A 9,693-nucleotide genomic window follows, 5' to 3' on the forward strand; every position below is an offset into this window, starting at 1 on the left:
CGGACTAGTGTTACGGGACTACCGTCGCGCGTTCCGGCCCAGCTTCCAGCCGGTTCGCCCTAACGTAATCGGCCGTCCCGGCCGAACTTTCAGTTCTCACTTATCCAGGTGGCGAGGCTTCCCCGCAGCATCCTCTTTTTATCCGCACACCGGACATACACGTAATACATTCTCGCACGATAGACTGCGATAGACTCGGATCCCATCGTCTCTATGACGGATCTCGTCGTGTTATCCTACGGGAAGTGACCACATGGCGATGCTTCGTGCCACGAACGGTTTCGTAGGTGCCGTCTGGTGAGTGCGCGTGATCTACGGTCGACCTGACGACGTGCATCTCGACGTTAACCTATCCTTTCTCTCCTCTCGTCTGCCCTTTCTCTCTTCCTTTGCTCACGCGACAACCGGGCATCGCGAGGACGCGGACCTAGTGCTGGTGGCCATGCGTCTTTTCCCGCTGTTCAACCGCAACAGCAAGGTTTGACACGCTCGCTCGTTTGCGTATGCGGCAAGCTCCAGCCATGAAAACCGAAAAGAAGCCCAACGAGCCCAGCTGTTGTCCTCCTACCACCGTTGTCAAGGATGAACCTGACGCCGACCCTGTTAAAATCAAGGAAGAAGGCACAGGTGGGACGGACGATGCCACTGGAGAGGATACCTCAGAGTGTCCGAGAGACCCTTGCTTGGATCCATCTAATGGTGAAGGTACAATGTCTGGGGAGAATCAGAATGCTAACGGGAATCAGCCCATCCTGAATTCGGTCAAGCAGGAGGGCGACCCTAATAATCCCACTGACAATCTACCTGGTAAGATCAACTTAATTCATATCTGTTCCTCACTTTCTGTCTTTTGTTATTTATATGTACGTTAAGTGTACATTTGTTTTTCTTCTCACACGTGTCTTATATTAGATTAATCAAATTATCCTTTTTGCTGTAGATTATAGTGGAAATGTTATTACAGCGGACAGCATTCAACCACTTGTTAGTAATGTCGTGGGTAAACAGATGGGAACTAGTACGAGCAGCGGGGAGACTCAATATATGCAACAGTCGAGTCAAGTTTTTGTATTTTCTACGGCATTGGCGAATAAAGCCGCAGAGACAGTGTTGAGAGGCGAATATGATTCAATCATCGCTTATCATTGTGCACAACCAGGCACTAAAAAATATTTGGAGGTATTATGCGCAGCGTTGAATTCTTTCGACAGCACTATAAATTTTCTATTACACACATGAGCAGCTTATTATACCAAATAAATTCTTAATTATAGAAAAGTTTTCCATAATTCCTTGTTGAAATAAATATATATTATTATAAATATATATTATTTTCATATCTTATTTCTTATTTATTTATATAATTTATCTCAGTGTTTTATTTATATCATTTTTAATATTAAATATCTCGCACAAAATGTTACTTTTCGCAATTTGTCTTTTCATATACATTATACACGTATATTACTTATTATTTATTTAATTGCCATTAATATATATTTATCGTTTTTATTCTTTTAGAAACATCCAAATAAAGTAAATCAATTTCGACAAAATCCTGCTCAATGGTTAAATAATCTTGCTATGATGAAACAGAAAGGCCATCAGGGAAATGCGAATAATACTTTCCCGACTGAACAACCCCCGGATTTACCAGCACTAGATCCAAATGCTCCACAATTTTGGAACGAACAACCTAACTTGCGAAACATAAACGGTGGAAACTCCCTCGGTAATTCTGAACCATCATTGGATGATGGAAACATAGACGTGCCTTGCCTTGTGCCGAATTCACCTGGTAATTCAGGTAATTTTTACTAAATATTTCATTCAAATATCGACTACTAACATTTTATGCGAAATTTAATGTGTGCTATGTTTTAACACAGCCAACCCTCAACCCGCTAATAACGCTACCATGGGCCACAGTCCGAATTTATTAGGTGGCACAACGAGTCCAGGTCCAGGAGGTTTACAACCATCTCTCCAAGGTGTCAAAGTTCCAGATGAAAATTTGACGCCGAAACAAAGGCAGCACAGAGAAGTTCAACTGGCGACCTTACGGAAAATGCAAATGATATTATTTCCCGGTCACAAGGAGGATCAAGCTGGCAATGCTTTAACAGATGCGGCGCAAGGAACGACGGTGTCATGTCCTCCCACGAATGTTCCTCCTGTAGGTGTTCCAAATCAATGTTCTCCATCTATGGATTGGCATAAATTGCAGCATCAATTTCTTGATGGAAAAAATAAAGTATGTGTAATAAGTTTAATTGAATAAATTATTTTTCGTAACAAAATACATGTAGATGCATGTATACTCATTATATTTCTATATTGTAGGCAACTGTCGGTAATCCTGGTGCAGTACCATTGCGCGGTGCCAATATGGTCGGAATACCGCGAAGTCAAGGCCCGCCACCACCGTATCATCAAACAACTCGATCCGCCAGTGTTCCAATTGCAATTCAAAGTCCGAATCCATCGTCACCCAACAATCCGACCAGCAATCTGTCGCTACCATCACCGCGCGCAAGTTCCGCTCTGAATTCACCAGCGGACTGCAACAGACAGTTCCAACTTGGTAATCAGAGGACCAGCCACCTGCCAGGACAAAGCCCGACAAGTCAGGACTCTCCAAACCCGACGGTTGCCACGGCAGCCACAGCAGCTGTTTCAACGACGCGATTGAATCACAGCAATCCAGGAACACCAGTGTCTCATTCCCATATTGCTGCTCTTAGTCCTAGTGGTGCTACTGCTCAAAAGGATACTTCCCTCGATTTTCCTACCAATCAACAACCAAACGGTAAGTTTACTTGAAGACTTTCTTTTTTTTGTAAAGATTTTTCATTGGTTTGATCAAAGTGTAATCTCTGGCGTGATGAAAATTTTGTATAATTTATAAATTAAATTTGTGTATCTCTTTTCGATTTAGTGGACGGTATGTTTTGCCGAACACTACAATCTTTAGCTCAACAAAAGCAGCAACATGCTGGAAACGTTAATGCATCGGCCGTGAAAGAAGCAAATCTAATGCCAGTACCAAGTCCTCATCAACTTCAATACCTTAGCACGTTCGAAGGGCAAGAACTGACCATTCAGAAACAACCTAACACGAGTCTAAAAGATGGCAATTCATCTACGTAAGTACCCTCATTCTCTCATTTTAACTTTTACTTGAGTAATATCATTCGAACGAAAAAAATCTTGGTTAATGTAGTTATATAAAACTTGCGCGTAACTATGGTGTTTTTTTTTTCCATTGACAATAGAAATACTGGTAGTTCTTCGGAGATGCCCAACAGAATCTTGCCAGGAAGTCTAGATAGTAACAGTCAATTTCCTACTAGATCGGAGGGCGCGAGTCCTGTACAAATGGATAGCATGAGCCGAGGCTTCACGGGTTCTCTACACAGTCCTCACACACCGCACACACCGCACACGCCGGGTAGCGCTGCGCCGCATACTCCAGCGGATCCTGCGAAACCGTGCAACAAATCCAGTGCAAGCGCGCAAAGTAGTCCGACGCCGCACAATACCAGCATGCCCGACAGTATGGGTCCACCGCGAACAGTACCGGCATCGCCTACCATGAAACCCGATACATCTCCACCGTCCGTAAAAGATGTTCAGCAGCAGCAACAGCAAACGCAGTCGCAACAGCAATCACAGCAACAACAGCAGCAGCCTCCACAACAACAGCCTACGGTGGTAAATCCGAACAATTCTGGCAGTACAACGGTAGTGCCATCGTTGAGCGGCGGTCCCACTGGTGCTTCTTTCCCCTGTGGCAGGCCGTCCATAAACGTGAGTCAACCATCTGACAACGTGCCTCTCAATCCTAACAACATTGGCGGTCGACTTGGTGGCTTGAACACCATGGGTACGAATTTTGATCCGATAACGTCCTTGGCGCAGATGAGCCAGCAGCTCACGAATACGGCGGCTAGCAATTCGCTGGGCAACGAGCCCATGCATTCCGGTAACGCTGTTGGCATGATGCCGTTTGGCAATCCACATGCCGGCATGCACATGATGCAGATGGGTGGTGAAATGAATGGAAGCTGTCACATGGGTGCAGCCAGTGGTGAACCCGGCAATGAAGTCGGCGGTATGTGCATGGGTCTTGCGGGTCCTCCAACGAGCTACAGCCCTACTACTTCGCATACGGGCAGCCCCGGCGGGGTTCCCAGTAAGATGGGACATCCTGCTATAATGAGTGCTCATGGGATGATGGGAGGCCACTCTGGTGTCGGTGCAGCCGGCGCTGCTTATCCTGGCGGTGACCCTGGACACGCGCCACCACCAAGATTGATAACCGGCCACGGGGTCGCAGGACCCAGTCCTTACAATGGCGCAAATGTTCAAGTAAAACCGAATGCACCCAATACCATACAATACTTGCCGGCCAGGCCAAACGTCGGTCATGCACCTCGGGGTCCACCCAGTCTGGATTTCCTTCCGCGATTTACCAATCCACTGTCCAATCTAGAGTCAAAAATGGGAGGGGCGCCCTCTGTAAACCTTCAGTACTTCCCGAACGGTTGTATGCCGAACAACATGGGGGGTCCGCATGGCGGTATGCCGTCCAATATGAATGCCGCCGGGATCCCTGGTATGGGTGCCTCACCCAGAATAGATGGCCAGTCCATGAACACCCCCGGCACCATGCACCCGTCAATGAGACCGGTCGGCAACATGCGACCGCAACCCAATTTGATGCGGATGCAGCATATGGTAGGTGGCGGCGTCTTCCCAGGCGGCTCTATGGATTCCGACAAAGTCTTCCCGCCCGATATGGTATCGCAAAATCTATCGAATCAGCCGAATCCAGGCATGTACGGCGTATCCGGCAATAAGGCCAGTCCGATGGGATTGGGGCCACCGCCCGATGCTACTCAGCCTCTACCGCCGAGCATGGGCGGCGCAACCAGCAATTTCAAAACTGGTCCATTTGTCGGAAGCGGACCCAGCATGTCTGACCCAAATTACGCTCAACAGTTTCACAACTTCCAACAACAGCTTTACGCCACTGGTACTAGAGGCAGCGGGCCGCCGCATCCTAATTTGCATCCACCGCCGAACTCGCACTCGCATCAACAATTTTTCATGCCGAAGTGAACGCTGCCCGGTATTGATCCATATCGTATATGATAACGATGACGAGAACGAGAATGACGGGAACAAGGACGATTTTTATGGTGGCCTTTCATCCCTCTTTTTCTCTCTTTCTCAATATCTCTTTTGCTCTCTTTCTATCTATCCATCTATCTTTATCTCTTTCGTCTATCAGGGATGTTTCTATTAATCACGCGAGATATAGTTCTGGAAGTGTAAACTGTGCTAGCGATGTTACGAAGGACAGAAAGGAATATGAATATCGGTGAGCATCGCTGAACACATCACATCTTCAAAGATAATCCTTATGACTGACGTGCGACGAAAATTTTTTAGTTGACTTTTGATTTGTGTATAACGTTTACGTATGTGTTAAGCGAGATTTTTTTTCTTTTTAATTTCTGGACCACGGCGTATGTCGTGTTTCCAAATCTGTTATCTTGATGTCTTGGAAGTGTCGTTTCGAATCGAAATCTTCCGGAACTATTTGTAAATCGTAAATGTTAACAAAGACGGATGAATATATCCCTCGCGTTCGTGTAAATACTGATGTACAATCTGGTTTTTTCTTTTTTTTTGTAAGAGTCGTTACTTCAGATCGAGAATCACATTGCTAGATTAAGAAATACGTTACTACCGCTCGAGTGTAAAAAAATAAGAGAGGAAAAAAACAAGTGAAATCTCTCCTTTTTTTGCTCTTTGTTCATACTGGTTACTCGAGATAAAGTAATCATATACAAAAGTGCATGGTATGATGAGCAAGAGGATTTTGGTACGTCGGTGCCGTAATTCATCCTTCCTTTATCACTAAAATACTTAAAACACAGTCAAACAAGCTCAAATTTATTATTGTACATATATACCATATATATATTATACATATTATATATATTATATATGTTAGATGATATTTTTATTACTCTTTGACTGTTACATAACACTTTCAGAAACTGCACCCGAGTTGGAATCTTCGACGACTCCCTTGATGCTAACAGGAATACCAGGCACAGACTTTGCTCTAAGAACTAAGAACAATTATGTTGTTGATGAATGATTTTTATTATAAATGAAAAATAAAGATATTTACAAGAAGTCAGTACGATATTTGATCGATAATCGTTTTGCGATTCAAGAACGGCCGTCGGAGTTCACGACAAGTCCATATCTGCAATGACGCGGGACACGACTAATTTAAAAAGCGCTACATTTTCAAAGTGAGCAGGCTGTTTCTCAACTTACTCAAATCTGTGATAGTCAAAGCAAGAGAACGTATCCTTTCCTTTTGGTCTCTTCCAAAAGATGCAAAATACATATCTGTTTGGGGAATGATTCTTTAATACTACACTTGACGATTGTCCACTTAGTGCGAGCATTATGCATAGATAAATGATGTAAAAAGAGAGAGATAGACGAGGGGACAAAAGAAGAAAAAGTTAGGTTTCTTCAGGCAATTTGAGCAATGTGAAGCAGTGACACGGCGCTACAATCGATATAGTTATGTTTGTGATAAAAGTAATAGGAATCTTAGAACACACTGCGACGACGGGGCTTGCGCAGAGCGTTGACACCATCTATTACAATAGGAGTAAGATCTTTTTCTACAACGTCATATTTAGCTTGTAAAACGAGCTGTGTATAATTTCTTCTATAGATTCATGTTGAAATTATCAATCTCGTATCTCGCTAGCGAAACATACTACTTGCGCCGAAGTAGTTTTTCATAAACTCTGCAATCGTTAGAACAACGATATACCCGCGCAAATAGGAGACCTACATTTCGCTTCCTTAGGATCAACGAAGCTATGAGCTCAATTATAAATGTAAAGCTTATTGTTAGTCGATTTCCCTTTGTAATAAGTCACACATTATCGGCCACTTTATATCCAAAGGTGCATACTAAATTACTAAAACTTGCGTTGTGTATATTTCTTAGTTGCCGAGCACTGGTTGCGTTCTTTCATCTCCTGGTTCACCTGTAAAAATTCATATGTTGAATGAGAAGAACGCTTGCGCTTCTTTCTTTTGCTAAATCAACGCTAATCTTTCTACTCGATGTCTTTACGCGATATACTGAGATATAATCGCAATAAAAAGCAGGTTATACTTTAAGTCTTAAGGATCTGGGACTATACATTATTTTAGCAAAATTCATCACAGTGTATGCTGTCTGCAACTCTGATCATCATAATCAATTTTATACCCGAAACCCAAGTCAAACCTGTCCTTCTGTACAGCCTTTCATTGGTTGGATGTGCCTGAATCGCGCCGATCATCTCCGTTTCTGTAAATAAGTTTCATGCCTTATAATAAACGTTTTTGATACAAATGTCGTTAATTTAATAATATAAGAAAGCATTGTTAATTATGTTGATTGAATAACGGATATATTTTGCATTGCATTACCGCTATTAATTTACCTTGACCGTTGTGCTTCCGAAGATATAGTACTTCCGTTTGTACTGAAAGGCAAAAATTCGCAATAACATTTACAAAAATGGATAATAACATAATTGTACGTATAGTTACCTTTTTTTTGCTGGTGCAAAATCATCCCATTCACTAAGGTCATATTTAGATAAATCACCATCTTCCTCCTCTTCCTCCTCGTCGTCTTCCTCTTCCTCCTGTGATTTATAATACCAATTACATGTCCGCAACGTATTTTAATCAATGCTATATTGAAGAGCGTGACTTATCAAATTCTATCACACACTTTTTAAGTCACGCCGCTCTTTTAGCAGCATAAAAACTTTACATTTTCTTCTTGCTCCTCCTCGCGTTCATCCTTCTCTTCCTTGTCTCTAGATTTACTACGCGGGCTGCTGTACTTGGAATCCTTCGAGTCGTCGTCGGAATTTTTCTCTAATTTTCGCTTTTTCTTACGCCGTCCGAACTCGTCATACTCATCGTCCTCATCTCGCCTCTCCTTGTACTCGACGACTCCTCGATCGTTATACCCACCTCCGTATCCTGTGCGTTCCTCTATCTCGCCGAATTTCGGGGCGTTGCACATGTTACACTGTTGCCGGCGAGCCCAGTTTACGTTACCACATTTGCTACATTGCCAGTCGTCCGCGCTGCAATTTTTTATACTTTGCATATATATTTATATATGTACATAGTTTAACAGCTTGAAGAGATGATATTGCAGAAACACAATAAAATGTAAATGAACATTCTACACTCTTATTACATTGTTTTTTTAAATACATGTTTAATATCCAGAATGTTGATATTTATTCCAAATTCATCGTACATGATCGTTATTTAACAAATAATATCTTTCGTATGCACAAAAATATTAGCTTTATTTGAAATGATCATAGATAGTCCTTAATTTTCATCCTATTTTTCGAAACAACAGTTATTATTTATATCTATTAACTGCATAATGTACTCATAATTTGCATACAAGTAATTGATTTCTATATATTGTTTATTACTAATAAAAGGTAACTTTAAACATTACCTAAATAGGCCTCTACTTTTTTCCGCGGCTGCTTTTCCAATTTCCTGGCCCAATTTTTTCTTTTTCGGGCATTCACCTCTATCTGCATCAGAAAATTATATTGATATGAATAAAATGTCTAGTATTTTATATAGTAGATGCTCGGAATGCTCTACTTGTACTTTTATTTATCTAATACGCAACTGACATTCTATGTTTAATATAGACTATAGTCGCTACACAACATTGCAAAACAGTTTGCACCGGAGTAACATAAATATTTCAACTGTACACAGAGCTGCGTACCTTTCCCACAGCGATTGCAGGAGTTACGCCTGGCAAAATTTATATTGGCACATCTGAAAAGATGAGAGGGGAAAATCATTAATGGATCATTATTCAATTGTAACATACGCGTCATACGCGAATCTTCATTCAGAGAAATGGAAACGTAGTTGCAGGGGAGAAGGGAGAGAGGCGTGAATGAAGGGTACGAATCGTCATCAATCGTCATTCGCATCAGCGGCAACTGATAAGTAACATAACAATAAGTACGTTAACTACGTACTGGGAGTCAGGGCAGACCCAGTCGCCGTCGTTGACGCCACGCTGATTCTCGTCGTCGACCTTGCCGTCCATATCCGCAAGTCGGAGCGATCAGTGTCGCGCGTTTATTCCTCGGATCGGAAGCGGACTCGAATCAGAACCGAAGTCCGATTCCGCGTCGTGCTCCGCCGCGCGAACCTTGTGCCTAACCTTGCAACGGTCCGTTCGTGCGATGCGATAGCGAGCGACGTGTTGTTATTCCGTGGCACTATCGTACTTTACAACAGTCACTGGCGATCGCTCAGATCGCTGTCGCAGCTACTGCAACTGCATTCCGCAGTACAATACGAGTCTATTCTGTTTATTGAACAGCGATGCTTGTCGACAAGTGGCATTAGCTGATATCAACGCGAGATCGTCAGCGAGATACACGAGAACACGAGTGCCGACGAGTGCATGCGAATCGGACGAGCGCGCCGTGATGTCTGGCAGCTGGCTGTATTCGGCTGCATGAGCTCATGAGCTGTATCTGGTGTCTCTGGTCTTCTTCTTCTTCTTATTACTTAATGGCTCCCCCC

General features: G+C 43.0%; 2 protein-coding genes across 8 annotated transcripts; one reads left to right on the forward strand and one right to left on the reverse strand.

The window, feature by feature from the left end:
* Positions 1–6: 6 nt before the first annotated feature.
* On the forward strand, positions 7–5,954 carry lgs (BCL9 domain-containing protein legless). 3 transcript variants are annotated; one of them, XM_018507099.1, is made up of 7 exons: positions 7–807; positions 941–1,179; positions 1,522–1,807; positions 1,890–2,254; positions 2,344–2,809; positions 2,939–3,146; positions 3,276–5,954. In XM_018507099.1, exons 1-7 carry the CDS (start codon positions 504–506, stop codon positions 5,122–5,124), a joined length of 3,717 nt encoding a protein of 1,238 aa, XP_018362601.1. In that variant the 5' UTR covers positions 7–503; the 3' UTR covers positions 5,125–5,954. The 3 variants fall into 3 exon arrangements, with proteins under 3 accessions (XP_018362601.1, XP_018362603.1, XP_018362602.1); XM_018507101.1 differs by having other exon boundaries at positions 1,597–1,807; XM_018507100.1 differs by having other exon boundaries at positions 965–1,179.
* Positions 5,955–6,149: 195 nt separating this feature from the next.
* LOC108760872 (zinc finger Ran-binding domain-containing protein 2) lies at positions 6,150–9,687 on the reverse strand. Of its 5 annotated transcripts, XR_001940101.1 has the most exons (9): positions 9,138–9,687; positions 8,876–8,928; positions 8,591–8,672; positions 7,877–8,198; positions 7,648–7,745; positions 7,539–7,580; positions 7,340–7,402; positions 6,361–7,094; positions 6,150–6,286 (listed from the first exon to the last, which is right to left on the reverse strand). XR_001940101.1 is itself a non-coding variant. In XM_018507136.1 (8 exons), the coding sequence occupies exons 1-7, from the start codon at positions 9,206–9,208 to the stop codon at positions 7,360–7,362; spliced, it is 711 nt and encodes a 236-aa protein (XP_018362638.1). In that variant the 5' UTR covers positions 9,209–9,687; the 3' UTR covers positions 6,150–7,094; positions 7,340–7,359. The 5 variants fall into 5 exon arrangements, 4 of the variants coding, with proteins under 4 accessions (XP_018362638.1, XP_018362639.1, XP_018362640.1 ...); XM_018507136.1 differs by having other exon boundaries at positions 6,150–7,094; XM_018507137.1 differs by having other exon boundaries at positions 6,150–7,094; positions 7,322–7,402.
* Between the last annotated feature and the right edge of the window lie 6 nt (positions 9,688–9,693).

Source organism: Trachymyrmex cornetzi, unplaced genomic scaffold, assembly GCF_001594075.2.
Source record: "Trachymyrmex cornetzi isolate Tcor2-1 unplaced genomic scaffold, Tcor1.1 scaffold23, whole genome shotgun sequence".
Lineage (NCBI taxonomy): Eukaryota > Metazoa > Arthropoda > Insecta > Hymenoptera > Formicidae > Trachymyrmex > Trachymyrmex cornetzi.

Coding starts and splice junctions, on each gene's coding strand:
- lgs (XM_018507099.1), top strand. CDS start 504: ATGCGGCAAGCTCCAGCCATGAAAACCGAAAAGAAGCCCAACGAGCCC. Junction 1,808..1,889: donor GAATTCACCTGGTAATTCAG/GTAATTTTTACT, acceptor GTTTTAACACAG/CCAACCCTCAACCCGCTAAT. Junction 3,147..3,275: donor AAAGATGGCAATTCATCTAC/GTAAGTACCCTC, acceptor CATTGACAATAG/AAATACTGGTAGTTCTTCGG.
- LOC108760872 (XM_018507136.1), bottom strand. CDS start 9,208: ATGGACGGCAAGGTCGACGACGAGAATCAGCGTGGCGTCAACGACGGC. Junction 8,199..8,590: donor AAAAGTAGAGGCCTATTTAG/GTAATGTTTAAA, acceptor AAAAAATTGCAG/CGCGGACGACTGGCAATGTA. Junction 7,746..7,876: donor AGGAGGAGCAAGAAGAAAAT/GTAAAGTTTTTA, acceptor TATAAATCACAG/GAGGAAGAGGAAGACGACGA.